At 37.9% G+C, this 18,268-nt stretch overlaps 1 protein-coding gene across 6 annotated transcripts in view; it reads left to right on the top strand.

The window, feature by feature from the left end:
• The window catches only part of GAS2 (growth arrest specific 2), a 180,297-nt gene that overhangs the window by 118,741 nt on the left and 43,288 nt on the right, over positions 1-18,268 (top strand). Inside the window, exon 8 of one of the 6 annotated variants that reach the window (XM_061406195.1) lies at positions 10,217-10,270. The exons of the other annotated variants lie outside the window; for them this stretch is intronic. Coding sequence (XP_061262179.1) covers positions 10,217-10,270 — 54 coding nt within the window. The remainder of the gene's footprint in view (positions 1-10,216; positions 10,271-18,268) is intronic. 6 annotated transcript variants of the gene reach the window in all.

Below are 18,268 nucleotides of genomic sequence, written 5' to 3'. Positions count from 1 at the left end.
TTGCCTGACTGTATTGTGGTAGTAATAAAAATTATAGTAATTATTAGGTGTTTACCTGTATGTCAGACACTATTCAAAATGGTTTATATGGCCTATATAAGACAATAAGATATCTTACTTTCCACCATTATATCTTATTTATTTATTTTTTTTAATTGAAGGATAATTGCTTTACAGAATTTTTGATGGGAGGGAGGTTCAAGAGGGAAGGGACCTATGGATTCCCATGTTCATACCTATGGCTGACTCATGTTGATATTTGGAAGAAAACATCATTATATCTTATATCTTTTTCAAGGAAGTCAAAAGATAATCTTTTACATTGCTAATATAGTTTTCTTGTCTTTTTACTAATTATTGATATTTTAAGTGGATTAATATTATTTTAAGACATTTTAATAGCAGATTTTTATAATTGGGTAAACCATATCAGTTTTCATTCTAACACTCTGAAGAGTCTGAATATTTTTTTCTTCATTTTTTAAGAAATCTGACTACTTAGGAAGCCTAAAGAAAAGGCAATGAATAATTTCACTGGAACTCAGCAAAGGGATTTGAAATGTTATGCAGTCACCTTCATTATACTAGTTTTGAATTAAGTCATCACAAATCAATGGAAAAGCCACACACATTATTATTGATTCTTTGTAATTTCTTCTTTACTATAAGAAATCTTCAGGGTTATACCTCTGTGTAGAAAACAACTCACTATAATAAGCCAAGCAAAAGAGGTACCAGAGCTCTGTTGCTATAGCAACCCAACCTGGCAATGTCTTCTGGGACTTGCTCTAAGGGAAGGGCCAATGATAGGGAGTAATGTGACTTTCTTTTCTGCTCTTATGACATATATTGATTTACTGTGAATAAAAAGTAACATGGTTCAAATTGCGTACCTTTCCTGGTAATGAAAAATGGGCTCTTGTATAAAAATGACAAGGAGTTTTAAACAAGTAGCAAGGAGTAAAACTTTCATTTATCTTAGTGGAAACATTGCATAAACAGCCCTTCCTCAGTAGTTGAATGTTGAAAATTCATTTTCTTGAATAGCAAGGATATAAATATTTCATATAATTTAGCAATTTATGGGAGCAGCGATTAGGATTTCAAAACTGTCTAATGGGTTATATTACTTTTAGGGAAAAAATGGTCAGGTTTGCCTCTGATACATGTATAAAATCTCAAAGCATTTATAATGTTCTAATCCATGATGAAAGAAACATGGCTGCTATTACGGCATGAATATTTCCAGACTGAGTACCTTTCTTTGCCCAACTGCCTCAAAACTGAACACTAATTCAGGTAAAGCAAGCAAGAACATTTAAAATGTATTCAAACACTTTAAGATTTCTTCTTAATAATGTCTTTGCTCCATTAAAGACACTCTCATTTCTTTGTAATTTATTCATGTTCAATGAGGCTGGCCCAATAGGATATAATTTACGCTTTGGTAACACACCTCTCAAAGGACTTTGCAAATGTTAATGTCTTCTTAACCTCTTCTTTCAGAGAAAAGTATATATCTTGGATGAATGCAAAATAAACAAATAGTGATTGACCACAGCTATAAAAAAAATCAGCTGAATGGATGTTAACCTTTCTGAAATTTATTCCTTGAGAATGAAAACCTTTAAACATAGAAAAACTATGTTCTAATCATAGACTTTGTCCATGATTGCACCCAATACTACATTTGACACTAAATTGGAAAACAATAAAAAAACACAACTTGATATCTCTTAAAAGAATTGAAAGAGTAATATATCTGGGCCATTCTCTATATTCCTATTTAAGTTAGAGAAGTATATCAAGTGTGAAGAACAATAAATAAATGAGTTCAAAACCAAAAACTCTTTTCCTTGAGAATTTGCCAATATTTGCCACTTAGCAGTGAGTAGATATTTAAAAAAAATATTATGTCTACCTTTTAACTGAACTGGTAAGCATTTTTACTTATATCCAACTGGATCAGCAAAGTTTACCACGCCTTTAAGTTGTACAATACATGCGTGACTCTATTTCACCTTGAATCATTTTCTTTTGCCATTCCACTACATCTAGAATAAATGGATAATATTTTTTACTAGCCACAAATAAAATTATGTAAACTTACAAAAACACTGGAAAAGTAAGCAGCTTCAATTGAGGAAATACATAGGACCTATGATTTTTATTCCCACTTTCTGCATTGCTGTGCCTTCCTGCCATTGAGATAAATTCATTGTACCAAATTTATCATGGATTCTTTTGTATATATATAGACAATAAGGAAACCAAGTATTAGGAAGTTAATTACTCCCCAAATGTCACACAGCTATAGGAGTTGAAATCTTTCTTTGAATTCAGCATATCTGATTTCAGAGCCTATATTTTTAACTATATGCTTTTCATTCTGTTTCAGACTATCTAGTCTTTGGCATGTTGTGCTGTGAGTATTCTGCTCAGCTTTCAACATCCACTGATAATTGACCTGTACTTAATGGTAGTTCCTAATTTGCTTATTCCTTTGCTGCTGTGGTTTGGTAAAGCATGGAATTTAATAGCCAATGCCTGTTAGAAGAGATTACCCAAGAAACAATCTTAGAAAACAATAACACCCCAACACACACACACACACAAATCAGAAAAACCAGGATGGTTTTCACATTGTTCAACATAGTTACTGATTTTTTTCCCAATATATTGACCAGATTTGAAAGATCTTTCCCAAAAAATGATTTATTTGGTGAGTGAACAAAGGGATATTCTCAAATTACTACAGTTATATATTTCCATTTCCAGTTTGCTTTTATGTTATCAATATTAAATCCCATTAATTTTGTTATATATGAAAGGATTTTCTGACCATGATATGGTGGGTTGGAGAGATGAAATTGCCTTTTCTACCTTTTAGTATTTTTAATAAAGCGTCTAAATTAGGCCCTTTATTAAAAAGTACAAAGTACTTTTTATGTACAGATTGTGACAAAGTACAATCTGAAAACTTTTGGCATAGCAGTTAATCATTTTGAAATCATTTTCCCTAAACATAAGTTTTGAGTAATTTTTTATAATACTTTTTCCTAATTGTGTTACTTGATGGAGGGTAGAGTATTTCTTTTGTATGGTTTGTAAAGTATACTGTGCTGTGTGTGCTATGCTAAGACACTTCAGTTGTGTCTGACTCTTTGTGACCCTGTGGACCATAGCACACCAGGCTCCTCTGTCCATAGTATTCTCCAGGCAGGAATACTGGAGTGGGTTGCTGTGCCTTCCTCCAGGGGATCTTCCCAACCCAGAGATCAAACCACTGTCTCCTATGTCTCCTGCACTGGCATTCTTTACCATTAGCGCCACTTGGAAAGTCAAATTGCACTTACTTATACATTATGTCATATTTTCACTGGGGCTTCTCTGCTGGCTCAAAGAATGGTAAAGAACCTGCCTGCAATGCAGGAGACCCAGGTTCAGTCCCTGGCTTGCAAAGATCCCCTGGAGGAAGGCATGGGAACCCATTCCAGTATTCTTGCCTAGAAAACCTAATGGATGGAGGAGCCTGGCAGGCTACAGTCCATGGGCTCCAAAGGGTCAGACACACAACTGAAGCAACTTAGCACACGTATTTTTCATTAATACTTTTTGAAAAAATCAGTGTGATTGTTAATTTATACATTTTCTTGATGATGAAGCTATAGATAACAGATATTTAACAATTTTCTCATCAGCTAGTAAGTGGCTGATCCAGGATTAAATTATATTTCTTTAAATATTAAATTCCATACATTTAAAACATCACTGCATTTTGGACTGTTTTCTTGACTATGATGGCTACTCCATTTCTTCTAAGGGATTTCTGCACACAGTAGTAGATATAATGGTCATCTGAGTTAAATTCATGCATCCCAGTCTGTTTTAGTTCACTGATTCCTAAAATGTCGATGTTCACTCTTACCATCTCCTGTATGACTACTTCCAATTTGCCTTGATTCATGGACCTAACATTCCAGGTTCCTATGCAAAATTGCTCTTTACAGGATCAGACTTTACTTCCATCACCAGTCACATCCACAGCTGGGTGTTGTTTTTGGTTTGGCTTCACCTCTTCATTCTTTCTGGAGCCATTTCTCCACTCTTCTCCAGTAGCATATTGGGCACCTCCTGACCTGGGAAGTTTATCTTTCATGTCATACCTCTTTGCCTTTTCATACTGTTCATGGGATTCTCCAGGCAAGAATACTGAAGTGGTTTGCCATTCCCTTCTCCAGTAGACCACGTTTTATCAGAATGCTCCGCCAATAGACAAATCTCAAAATCTCAAAAATGACAGAATGATCTCTGTTCGTTTCCAAGGCAAACCATTCAATATCACAGTAATCCAAGTCTGTGCCCCAACCAGTAATGCTGAAGAAGCTGAAGTTGAACGGTTCTATAAAGACCTACAAGACTGTCTAGAACTAACACACAAAAAAAGATGTTCTCTTCATTATAGGGGACTGGAATGCAAAAGTAGGAAGTCAAGAGATACATGGAGTAACAACCACATTTGACCTTGGAATACAAAACAAAGCAGGTCAAAGGCTAACAGAGTTTTGCCAAGAGAACCAACTGGTCATAGCAAACACCCTCTTCCAACAACACAAGAGAAGACTCTACACATGGACATCACCAGATGGTCAAACCAGAATCAGATTGATTATATTCTTTGCAGCCAAAGATGGAGAAGCTCTATATAGTCAGCAAAAACAAGACCAGGAGCTGACTGTGGCTCAGATCATGAATGCCTTATTGCCAATTTCAGACTGAAGAAAGTAGGGAAAACCACTAGACCATTCAGGGATGACCTGAATGAAATCCCTTATGATTATACAGTGGAAGTGACAAATAGATTCAAGTGATTAGATCTGATAGACAGAGTCCCTGAAGACCTATTGACAGAGGTTTGTGACATTGTACAGGAGGCAGTGATCAAGACCATCCCCAAGAAAAAGAAATACAAAAAGGCAAAATGGTTGTCTGATGAGGCCTTAAAAATAGCTGAGAAAAGAAGAGAAGTGAAAGGCAAAGGAGAAAAGGAAAGATATACCCAATTGATTTACAGTTCCAAAGAATAGCAAGGAGAGATAAGAAAGCCTTCCTCAGTGATCAGTGCAAAGAAATAGAAGAAAACAATAGAATGGGAAAGACTAGAGATTGCTTCAAGAAAATTAGAGATACCAAGGAGACTTTTCATCCAAAGATGAGCACAGTAAAGGACAGAAATGGTTTGGACCTAACAGAAGCAGAAGATATGAAGAAGTGGCAAGAATACACAGGAGAACTATACAAAAAAGATCTTCATGACCCAGATAACCATGATAGTGTGATCACTCACCTAGAACCAGAAATCCTGGAATGCGAAGTCAAGTGGGCCTTAGAAAGCATGACTGTGAACAAAGCTAGTGGAGGTAATGGAATTCCAGTTGAGCTGTTTCAAATCCTAAAAGATGATGCTATGAAAGAGCTGCACTCAATATGCCAGCACATTTGGAAAACTCAGCAGTGGCCACAGGACTGGAAAAGGTCAGCTTTCAATCCAGTCCCAAAGAAAGGCAATGCCAAAGAATATTCAAACTACCACACAATTGCAATCATCTCACATGCTAGCAAAGTAAAGCTCAAAATTCTCCAAGCCAGGCTTCAACAGTACATGAACCAAAAACTTCCAGATGTTCAAGCTGGATTTAGAAAAAGAGGAACCAGAGATCAAATTGCCAACATCTGCTGAATCATTGAAAAAGCAAGAGAGTTCCAGAAAAACATCTACTTCTTTGTTATTGACTATGCCAAAGCCTTTGACTGTGTGAATCACCAACAAACTGTGGACAATTCTGAAAGAGATGGGAATACCAGACCACCTGACCTGCCTCCTAAGAAATCTGTATGCAGGTCAAGAGGCAACAGTTAGAACCGGATATGGAACAACAGTCTGATTCCAAATTGGGAAAGGAGTATGTCAAGGCTGTATGTTGTCACCCTGCTTATTTAACTCATATGCAGAATACATCATGTGAAATGCTGGGCTCGATGAAGCACAAGCTGGTATCAAGATTGGTGGAAGAAATATCAATAACCTAAAGATATGCAGGCAACACCACCCTGATGGCAGAAAGTGAACTAAAGAGCCTCTTGATGAAAGTGAAAGAGGAGAGTGAAAAATTGGCTTAAAACTCAACATTCAGAAAACCAATCATGGCATTTGGTCCCATCACCTCATGGCAAATAGATGGGGAAACAATGGAAACAGTGAGAGACTTTATTTTGGCAGGGGCACTGCAAAATCACTGCAGATGGTGACTGCACCATGAAACTAAATGATGCTTGCTACTTGGAAGAAAATCTATGACCAACCTAGACAGTATATTAAAAATCAGAAACATTACTTTACCAACAAAGGTCCATCTAGTCAAAGCTTTGGTTTTTCCAGTTGTCATATATGGATGTGAGAGTTGGACTATAAAGACAGCAGAGTGCTGAAGAATTGATGCTTTTGAACTGTGGTTTTGGAGAAGATGCTTGAGAGTCCCTTGGACTGCAAGGACATCCAACGAGTCCATCCTAAAGGAGATCAGTCCTGGGTGTTCATTGGAAGGACTGATGCTGAAGCTGAAACTCCAATACTTTGGTCACCTGATGCGAAGAACCGATTCATTGGAAAAGACCCTGATGCTGGTAAAGATTGAAGGTGGGAGGAGAAGGGGATGACAGAGGATGAGATGGTTGGATGGCATCACCGAATCAATGGACCGGAGTTTGAGTAAGCTCTGGGAGTGGGTGACGGACAGGGAAGCCTGGTGTACTGCAGTCCGTGGGGTCACAGAGAGTCGAACGTGAGTGAGTGACTGAATTTAACTGAACTGAAAACATCACACAGTAAAATTCCCTTTGAAGTATTGTTTAAATTTTTGGAATAAATGAAACTCTTTGTTTTTTCTTCTGTTTTTGATTTAAGAATCATTTCCCTTGCATTACATAATAATGTGAAATTGTAAAGTTTGAGTTTTCTTTCTTCCTTTTTTAGTCTTCCCAACAAGAATATTTCTTGGTTGGTTTACATGTTCTATGCTGATATAAATATGAGTAATTTTTAAAATGAGTTTTACTAAGTGAAAGTATATGAAGCAATTTTACAGAAAGGGTGTCATGTTGTTAAATTATTGATGAGTCTTCTAGGAGCCAAAGAACAAACCTATGAAATATCTGTCATTATAAATTGTGTATCATCCTTCCAAGGGCCAAGTTACATAAACAGGATGCAGCTAGATTCATTAAGAAACATACTTTATAACTTAGCTATCTTGAGTTTGCACTGAACATAGCATGGTAGCAATTTTACCATTACAACATTGACTGTAATAAATTAGGACTCATTTATTTTGTGGTATCTTTTTCATAAAGTCAGTGAGTTAAGTTTCTGCAGACTCAGTCATGATAGACCTTGCCTTGTCTTTCCCTTCTAATAGTTGACATTTTGCATTTCAGTTCCTCAGTAAATCATGGAATCTTGCTTGGTTCTGGATCCAGAAGGTACCTTCATCATCTAACTGTCAAGACTTTTAGTGAAGAAACCTTACTGATTCATTTCAAATTTTTATTCACTAGAATGGTGTGTTCCACTTATAGTAGTAGTAACATTTTCATTTGAAGCTTGGTTGTATGTTGTTTAGGATATATTCTGTCATTTCCTGCCATCTTGTTAGAGGCATACTAAGACCTTGAGGAGATTCCTTATGTAGATTTGGGGAGGAACAAGATATAAGAATTTGGGTTTAATATTAACGTTAGGATATGTACTCAATTTGTTTTACTCTAATGAAAGTCCTAATGTTACCCAAAAAATAAATAAATCACAGTGAGTTATTTAAAGATATTTACCCCCGTTTCCCTAAAAGAACACCAGCAAGAAATTACTACATTATATGACTTTTCTCCTAGCTGTAGCTTTCTCTCACTTTCATTTCCTTTTATATACCAGCTTCTCTTGCCAACTTCTAATCTTCCTTCACGGTTCTCACACCTTGTCCTTCCAGCACTCTTGGCTGTTATGGAGAAATGCCTTCTCTCTTGCCCAGAGGTTTTATAATCTAGCTTGTATTACAGACATCACATTTTAGGGGGCTATAAACTCCATGGAGAAATTATAATTATTTGAAATATCACCATGTAAAGGACTTTCTCATGCTTTCTCTTTTTAAACTAGCTCTACAATTTTTTTTTCATTTTCACAGAAACTGACACCTGAGTTAACAGTCTCTAACTTTCACTCTAAACATAGTCATTTGTTCATATTTTTCTTGAAACCCAGCCTCATAAAATATGTGGGGCAGAGATAATTGGATAGTACCTCCAAGGCCTCATTTGAAGGCAGGTAAAGGGCAGACCTGGGATTTCAAATTCTCTTCTAACTTTGGCATTAGGCATAAGGACCCCAAGGACTCCATTCTAAATTGCAACACCCAGATAAATAGTAACACAGTAATTTGTCATCATCCACCAATGTGTTGCTGCTACTGCTGCTAAGTCGCTTCAGTCGTGTCCGACTCTGTGCGACCCCATAGACGGCAGCCCACCAGGCTCCCCTGTCCTTGGGATTCTCCAGGCAAGAACACTGGAGTGGGTTGCCATTTCCTTCTCCAGTGCATGAAAGTGAAAAGTGAAAGTGAAGCCGCTCAGTCGTGTCCGACTCTTAGCGACCCCATGGATTGCAGCCTACCAGGCTCCTCCGTCCATGGGGTTTTCCAGGCTAGAGTACTGGAATGGGGTGCCAGTTAGCCAACGATAATGTTACCCATCTGGTACTCTTCTTTTGATAATCATGGTCTTTTGAAATCCTCGATTAATAGAGAAATTATGAAAACATATAGCACACAGAGCTTTAGGAGTGTTATTGGCCTGTCCACCTACAGCTAAAGTAGGCTTCAGCCTTGCACAGAGGCACTTTGGACCACAATGAATATATCACAAAATCCTGCTGCCATGGTGATATTTACAAAGTATCTTTCTACCTTCTTCTAATTTCCCTATCAACCAACATGACAAGGAGCTGAAAGTGTTCTCAGACGCCAAGAGAGGAATGAGCTCTTAACCAATCTTGGGTAGCTCATCTATGTCCTGTATTTATTCAACATCTTATAACAAAAAGAAATCCCACAATGAGCACTGGAAGAATTCCAAAGAAGCCTGAATTTTTAATTGACCTACTGGCAGCAAGGATTGAGTGGGATCTTTCTTCATGTACAACATCCATAGATCTGATGGATAACACACACACACACACACACACACACACATATATGGTAGAGATGAAATATTCTAAGGAAAAAATGGAAGATAACCTTAAATAGTAAGTTACAGCCATAATAACATCTAATCATGGGAGGGGAAATGAATGTTTCCCAAGGATAACTTTACTTTGAAACCCTGATGCTTAGGCAGAGAATCTGGGACATGTCCTTCAATTATAACTGAAGGACTTTCAACCAATCACCTTTCAGATAAACTGGGCATCTCCTGGTGAATATGTGACCATTGTGAGATTTCTAATCTGCATAAATACACTACCTGCGTACATTTTAAATTTCAACAGAAGGAAGTATTAATATACTCACATGTCACACAATTTTCTGAGTGGAAATATAATGGTGAAACCTTGAATAAATGCAAGAGGTCAAGTAAGTAGGGAAGTCAGAACAAGATGGCAGGATATTCACCTAAAACAGGAAATTTTATAGAGAAAATAAAGACTGCATTTACATAACAATTTTCTCTACAGTTTCATGAAACCTTCTCTAGAGCCTGGTATATTTCAGTTGTGGAATCGAGACACAGACTTGATGTCTGTTTTGGGGAAAAATTATTTCCTTACGTGTATCTCTTGTTGTTAAAGTAAGAATTCAGCAAGGAACAGGAGACTGAAGGACCCCCAAAAATGGATAGTTCTAAACATTTACGTTTTAAAGTGTCTACCAATTCTTAGACTGTGTATGCCTTAGTTATCACTTCATGTAGAATATTAGGCATTAAACCTTCCTTTGACTCTAGGGTATGAAGAAATGTAAGAATAGTCATTATAACCTGAAAGTAAAGATTTTCTTTAATCTTGTCAAAAAAGATCACAGTTTGCATTTTCAGGTAACATTCGTGCGCCTTTCTGCTGTTGAGACAGAGAGCATTTTATGAACTTCCTATCTTCTTGTTTCAGTAGGGTCTTCATGGTTGTGACTATGTCTCCATAGCCAAAGCAAAGCAGACGTTGAAGGTAATCACTTAGATAGTTTAAGTAATGATTTAGTAATTTAAAAACTCAGGGGAGAACTTCTCCACATTGCTTTCGCGGTGGACTCTTGGCCTCCCATCAAGTGAGGGAAGTTGAGCATCCAAAAGTGAGTTTTGTACCTGTTGTTTTTTCCTTTTTCGGTGAGAATTTTAAAATGCTGGTTCTCCTTTGGTATTCCCATAATAGTTTATAAAAATGGCAACCGTAGGCTTATGGTGGGTGGGTGGCTGGCAGTAACCTAGTAATTTTTGTCTTTTCTTAGTGCAGTTTCCTTGCTCCAGTGTGTTCCTTTACTGAGCTTGTTATCAAAATTATTTGAAAGTATAAACCTGGGTTTAGTTTCTGTATGCAATGTCATTTTAGCCTTTGCCTGAAAATATTTAAAATAATATACTTGTGGAATAAAAATGAAATGCCATGTGATTTCAGATTGTTTCCATTCTATTCCCATTGTACAAATTGCCTTTTGTGATTTAACACATGAACCCCATGGATCTTTGCCAAATTTTGGCTCCTGACACCATATCCAACCTCCAGGTCATTCAGCAGGGTTTTAACTAATACATGTGATTTATTAGTTTATTATATGAAAAGTGACAGAGATAGCAATGGAGTAAGTCTCTAATTTGAAGCCCTGAAGCTATCAGTGTAGATATAAATATTGGCTCACTTTTCGTTTTTAAATATTAATAATTATGATCCACAAATAGCTTACTTGAGTAAATCTTGTCAATTTCACATAAATAAGTGTTAGAAAAGTCCCATTTTGTCAATTTTTCTTTAAACAGGATGGGTATATCTTGAAACTACATTATGAGAACTAGATTAGATCTCAACAATGTATTGTTAAATGCATTTATTGATTTGTAATTTATTTCTGCACTCATTCATCAAATACATGAGTATGTGCTATATGCAAAGAACTTTTAGAAATCTCAAGGATATTGTTTGTAAGGTGTGTTTCTTTATAAAGATCATGCTTAACTATATAAGTAATTGGTCACACATTAGTGATAATTCTATCAATGGCATATAACTTAATTGGTTATCCACATTAATAATTGGCAAGAAGGAGAAGGAAATGAATTTCCTTAGATCACTTCTAAAATCTCTTCAATGAACCTGAAAATATTCTAGAATATTAGGGTGCATGATCATGTTGGGTGGTAGAAAAACAGCAGCCATAACTTTCCTTGGACCTGTTGAAAGTCATTGTATAATGACTTTTGAAGCAAGTTAGTACTAAATATGAAACCTTAATCCGCTGCTCTGACCTGGCTATGATAGCCTTGACTGCCATCTATCACCATAATCAATTGAACCACTCTTGCTTGCTGGATGTGAAATTTCCCTTTTCATTCTTTAAATGTCTTGAAGAAGAAGGTATTCCTGACAAGTTTCTCTGTGTTCTTTGTTCTTTTCGTGACTTAAATTGCCACACTTCTCTCTGTTTCTCTCTTAAAAAAAAAAAACAAAACAAAAACGTTTCATAAGTGTTTTTTAAAAAGGCATGCGTACATCAGGAATGTAGTTCTCTGATAACCTTCATCACGGTGCTTCCTATTTTAGGGTGCATCTCTATAGAAAATATTTCAAGTTGGTATGATTTCAGTAGGCAGTGTCGATTTTATAGGAGGTTTGTAAAGGAGCTCACAGGTTAGTTCTTTGGGAGGCAGTTTACATCTCTTTTTGAGAGTTTTAGAGCAGTACAGAATTCTCCTCTTTCCTTTTCTTTACCTTCCCATTTTCCCTTGGGAAGAGGAGTAGGGAAGAAAGCAGACTTTGTCAAATTTTGGAAGTGGGTCCTCATCTTGGTCTCTCATTTTTCTTTCAATCTAAACACAAACATAGGATGACAACACTGACATTGACATTTTCTTAATCGAAGTGAAATGCACTATAATCACGCTTCCTGGAGTCATTCCTCAGAGACCCAGTTCAGTTCAGTTCAGTCGCTCAGTCGTGTCGAACTCTTTTGCGACCCCATGAATCGCAGCACGCCAGGCCTCCCTGTCCATCAACAACTCCCAGAGTTCACTCAGACTCACGTCCATCGAGTCGGTGATGCCATCCAGCCATCTCATCCTCTGTCGTCCCCTTCTCCTCCTGCCCCCAATCCCTCCCAGCCTCAGGGTCTTTTCCAATGAGTCAACTCTTCGCGTGAGGTGGCCAAAGTATTAGAGTTTCAGCTTCCGCATCAGTCCTTCCAATGAACACCCAGGACTGATCTCCTTTAGGATGGACTGGTTGGATCTCCTTGCAGTCCAAGGGACTCTCAAGCGTCTTCTCCAACACTGCAGTTCAAAAGCGTCAGTTCTTCAGCTCTCAGCTTTCTTCACAGTCCAACTCTCACATTCATACATGACCCCTGGAAAAACCATAGCCTTGACCAGATGGACCTTTGTTGGCAATGTCTCTGGTTTTCAATATGCTATCTAGGTTGGTCATAACTTTCCTTCCAAGGAGTAAGTGTCTTTAATTTCATGGCTGCAGTCACCATCTGCAGTGATTTTGGAGCCCAGAAAAATAAAGTCTGACACTGTTTCCACTGTTTCCCCATCTATGTCCCATGAAGTGATGGGACCGGATGCCGTGGTCTTCGTTTTCTGAATGTTGAGCTTTAAGCCAACTTTTTCACTCTCTTCTTTCACTTTCATCAAGAGGCTTTTTAGTTCCTCTTCACTTTCTGCCATAAGGGTAGTGTCATCTGCATATCTGAGGTTATTGATATTTCTCCCAGCAATCTTGATTCCAGCTTGTGCTTCTTCCAGCCCAGCGTTTCTCATGATGTACTCTGCATAGAAGTTAAATAAACAGGGTGACAATATACAGCCTTGACGTACTCCTTTTCCTATTTGGAACCAGTCTGTTGTTCCATGTCCAGTTCTAACTGTTGCTTCCTGACCTGCATATAGGTTTCTCAAGAGACCCTCTAGTGCCCAAAGCAAATGTTTGGAACTGAGCTTTACGTTTGGTGGGTACAGACCCTCTTGGGAGTTATCTGTTCTTTCACCCTTGAACACAGGCAGTTCTGAGAGAACAGGAAGAGCTTGCTAGGCTGTGACAAGCACAGTTTAGAAAGCCTGGACCCCAGGGCTGAAATACCAGGAGCCCAACAGATGCCAAGCTCCTAGTTCTTCCTCCTGGGTGCTGCTTGAGGTCCCATTTTGCTCTCACACTATTCCCTGCAGAATCTCAGCCCTGTGGCCCTTCTGACTCTTGCTAGGGAGGCTTGCCAAACTATTTTCATTTCTGAGTCTCATCATCTGATTCTTTTCCCAGTTTTCAGTTCTCTTTGCCTCATTCTGACCCCTTTCCACAGGTGGGACTTATGCTCTAGTCATCTTTGCTGTTTATACCTAATGCCATACCTTGATCTCAGTCTCAGATATCTATACCACCTTCAGATCTTGCTGGGTATGTACAGGCCTGGCGTTAGGCGCCTGCTTTGGGACTTGTTTGGTGTAAATTATTGTTCTCTCTGAAGCAAAATCACCTTTCCTGCCTCCTATTATTGGCACTTCTTAGATTGGTTTTCTTTACTCCCAAGATACCACATTTTTGACCCTCTACCCATAGCAGATTACAAAAAATGTGGCAAGCATCATTTTAGGTTATGGCACTTAAATTTTAGCAACATCTGGATAACCAGAGCTAGTGAGGGACAGGCTGATGTGCTTAACATGCCTCCACCCAGTGTTTGCTGCCCAGACATTTCTAGTTAAACACATGAATGCTCCATTTTTATTTTAATGCAACTTCTTATTGTTATCTCCAATCCCATTTACTCTAGTACAAGTATGTCTCCAGAAAAACAGGTGTTTTCTCGTATTCCTAGGCATTGGAGCTATTTATTACAAGTGGCTTGCCTTCATCCTCTTTGATTTCCTAAAAGTGAAGAGCTTTCAAAACACATCTTATGTCTTTAATTAACATACATTTAGTGTGCCATTTTCTTTATTTAAAATTTTTTTTTTATCTTGATCATTTTTAAAGTTTCTTTCATTGAATTTGTTGCAATATCATTTCCATTTTATGTTTTGGTTTTGGGTATGTGGGTTCTTCACTCCTTGACCAGGGATCAAACCCACAGTCCCTACATTGGAAGGTGAAGCTTTAACCACTGGACTGCCAGGGAAGCCTCTATAGTGTGTCATTTTAAACAGAGCACTTTTGCCATATTTTAAAAGAACAATTCCTGTATATATATTTTTTTTTGATAGTGACACAATTATAGATTTATCTAAGAGACAAATAATTGCTTGGGAGACGGGAGAATACTTAAATCTGTACTTAATCTATTGATTTGAAGAATTTAGATCACATTGGGTTAGACATCACAGTTAAGTTAGAGCTCTACCTTTCATGTGTCTTTCATGTGATACATTTTAGGGAGTTAGATATGGGGTGGTGTTCCCAATAGTACGTTATTTACCACAGGGTTTTTCTATCTAATCTGGACTTCAGAAATCCAGAAAAGCTATCAGGAGAAAGAAAAGTCTGAGCTGAGACTCAAATAATAAGCAAAGGTTAGCCAAAAAAAGGAAGGGAAAGTGTTTCAATCAGAATCAGAAAGGGAACAGCAAGCACAGGGGCTCAGGAGCACCAGAGAAAAGAGATAGGGAGGAAATAGAAAGTGATGAAGGGGGTCTAGAGAGAATAAGACTAGAGAGAATAAGGCATTACCAAAATTCTTAGACATTCGGCCTTCAGAGGAGGACAAGGGGAGGAGGGAGAGATGAGAATCTTGTGGCAAGGCAAGACATGTGAGCAGACACACAGAGCCATCTCAGACTACATGTATGATGAAGGCTTTGGCTTTCTCCTGAAGGAAATGTAGAGATTCTGGGGAATTTTTAGAAAGGAAGAGATAGGACTAGATTACATTTTAAATCGCTTAGGCTATAGTGTGGAGAATGAACTGAAATGATATAAAATTAGTGGAATACATCCAACCATATTGGCTTGGGGGATGTATGGGTCATGACAATGTCAGCTCAACCTGGAGACCGTCTGATAAGACTTCCAGAAATAATACATACTATGACCTCCCAGACAAAGCTCTCTATCTAGGTATGTAGTTATTTAACACTGAGACACTATTAAGTTCATCTTTGTACCTCAAACAGAATATTGGAAAATTGACATGTTGACATTGGCTTATTCTGACACGTCTGCCTAGCGTAGAGGCATTGGCTGCGTTTCAGGAGGTCAGAATTCCCACTTGTTAATAAAGTTTCTTTGGTGAGAAGTTTACGTAGAATAAAATTCTAAGCTATATCTAGAAAGTAAAAGAGACTCTTGGGAAATTGGTGTTTTCATAACTGTTGTGGTTTTTTTTTTTTTTTCTTTAAAACTTCTGGGTAATATCAATTGACAAGAATACAATAAATTAATAAAAAGGTACAGGCTTGTGTTCTTATCAACAAGTTTGTTTAGGAATTGTTACCCTAAACTCTTACTCTCCAGATGTTACCCAGATTCTCAGTTCCAGGTCTGCCTGGTGATTTATTGCATGTTTCATTTAGCATAGCAGTGCTATAAAAAATACCCTGCCCCCAGTAAGCCCAGCAGTGAGACCAAGGTATTTTCTATGAAAACTGTTCTTTGGGCCAAGAATCCTCCCTAGAGTATTCTTTGGCCATTTACACATTTCTATATATGAGTTTATTACATGCATACCCAGAAAGCAGTGATTCCAGATGCACAGCTGAATTCACATGGATCTATGTTAACACTATTTACCCTCCTCCTGTTAAGTCCCCAAGAATGGTCAGCAATAGCAATGAACCACCTATTAGGTCCCAGGTACAAATGTCACAGTTAAAGCAGTAAACAGAAACTCTCTTTTCATGTTCTGGGAGTGAGGAAATGAACAAGAAACTTATAAGCCAAGGGTAAGATCGTAAAAAGCCAGATATCAATATTTTAGGCTTTGGGGGCCATACGGTTTCTGTCACAGCTACTCAACTCTGTTGTGTTAGCACAAAAGCAGCCTTAGCCAATATGTAATGAGTGAATATGATGGCGTTCCAATAAAACTTTATTTATAAAAGTAGAATGAGGTTCATATTTGTTGTATTTTGGTGACTCTTGACATAGGTCAATAAATAAATTTAACTATTCTCATGGACTAGTAAGGAATGAGACAGAACACAATAATGTGGAAGAGAGGTACTGTGTGTTGCTGTTTTGGTGACAGTAGTTGGGAAGGCCTCTTTGTGATTGGGTTAAATCAATGTCCAAATGATTAAAGAGAAAATTGTCAATATCATCTATTTGTCTTTCTCTTAAAAGCATAGGTAAAGCTATTAAAGTTAAATCACAGATTACACATTTATAGCAGGTAGGGACCATATAGACCAGATTTACATGTACATAGACTCAATAATTGGAGAAGGCGATGGCACCCCACTCCAGTACTCTTGCCTGGAAAATCCCATGGACGGAGGAGCCTGCTAGGCTCCAGTCCATGGGGCCGCTAAGAGTTGGACACGACTGAGTGACTTCACTTTCACTTTTCACTTTCATGCATTGGAGAAGGAAATGGCAGTCCACTCCAGTGTTCTTGCCTGGAGAATCCCAAGGACAGAGGAGCTTGGTGGGCTTCCGTCTATGGGGTCACACAGAGTCGGACATGACTGACGCGACTTAGCAACAGCAGCAGGCTCATTAATTATTACACTGTTGTTGAAGAGAGTTTCAGGTATCTTCATGCAATGCCCCAGCCTTCATTAATTTATACTTCCTCTGAATTTCCATGACATTTATTAACTGACAATACTCACATAGTATTGAGAAGAAGTGACATTGGTTGGTATGTCTTTTGTATGTGCTGCCCTGAAGTGTATGGACTCTATTACATACTAGTTTCTATGGCTAGCTTGTTGTCTTTACATTATTGGCACACCATAACTATTAGGGGATTATTTCATGAGGATCACAAAAGTTAGAAAAAAATTGCAGCTAGAATTTGAACAAGAAATAGCTCACATTGGTAATTTGTTTTCACAGTATAATAATGATGGTGAAATATTAACAGAAGAAAAAGGAGGGATATACTTTGAATCTCCAGTGTCTCCTCTCTGTAGGGTCAGTTGTTACGTGTGTAGTAGTTGTTAAATCCTGAGCCATAAAGCACATCAGAGAGTGTAAGTTTATCAATAATACAGTATGATATTAGGCTCACTTGGTTAAAGCATGATGGGTAATCTGTCAGATAAGAGGCATTGCTTCCTGTGTATGAGGAGCTGGATAGGAGTCTATGATCTCAGACCTCAAAGATCCAGTTGGAAAGGGATCCAAGAGTTAATAGCATAGATAAAATAAGACAAAATAAAAGCTACCATAAGACAGAGCATGATTTCTGCTATGTGTTCAGTAATTCACTGGACAAAAATTTTCTAAGCACCCACAATGAGCTTGGCACTGTTCTAGGTACTAATGAAGTTGGAGACAGGTGGACCCATGTACACTGGAGTTATCTGGAAAACATTCTAAAAGAAGGTGGAAATTCTCCAGTGATTTGATAAATGAATGCAATTTGAATGTGGAAAGGCATGTTTTTGGAGAATAATCGGGTAAGAATGGTTGAAGAATAGGAAGAACTCTAGAGATGTTTGAATAGTGAGTGGGGCTATCTAACTGGAGATCATGTAGAGAGTTTAAGGAGAGAATAACGTGAGAAAGACTGGGGACAGCTAGGGAGGGCCTTGAATGTAAAAGCCAAAACATGTGCAACTTAAGCTAATAGCAACAGATAGCAACTGGAGATGTGACTCAGTAGCATGATAAAGTCGAAGTTTAAGGCAGTTAATCTGGGAGAGACATACGGAGAGGTAGAGATTGGAGCAGAACGAATGAGACTAAGTAGGGAGGCAACGAAAGGCAATGAAACTAAGTAGGAGGCTATTCCAATAGTTCCCAGAACGTGACCAGTAATAAAAATGGTGCAGAGAGAATCGAAAGAAAAAGGATGGA

This window comes from Bos javanicus, chromosome 29 (assembly GCF_032452875.1).
Source record: "Bos javanicus breed banteng chromosome 29, ARS-OSU_banteng_1.0, whole genome shotgun sequence".
NCBI lineage: Eukaryota > Metazoa > Chordata > Mammalia > Artiodactyla > Bovidae > Bos > Bos javanicus.
This window is presented reverse-complemented; position numbering and strand designations above follow the sequence as displayed.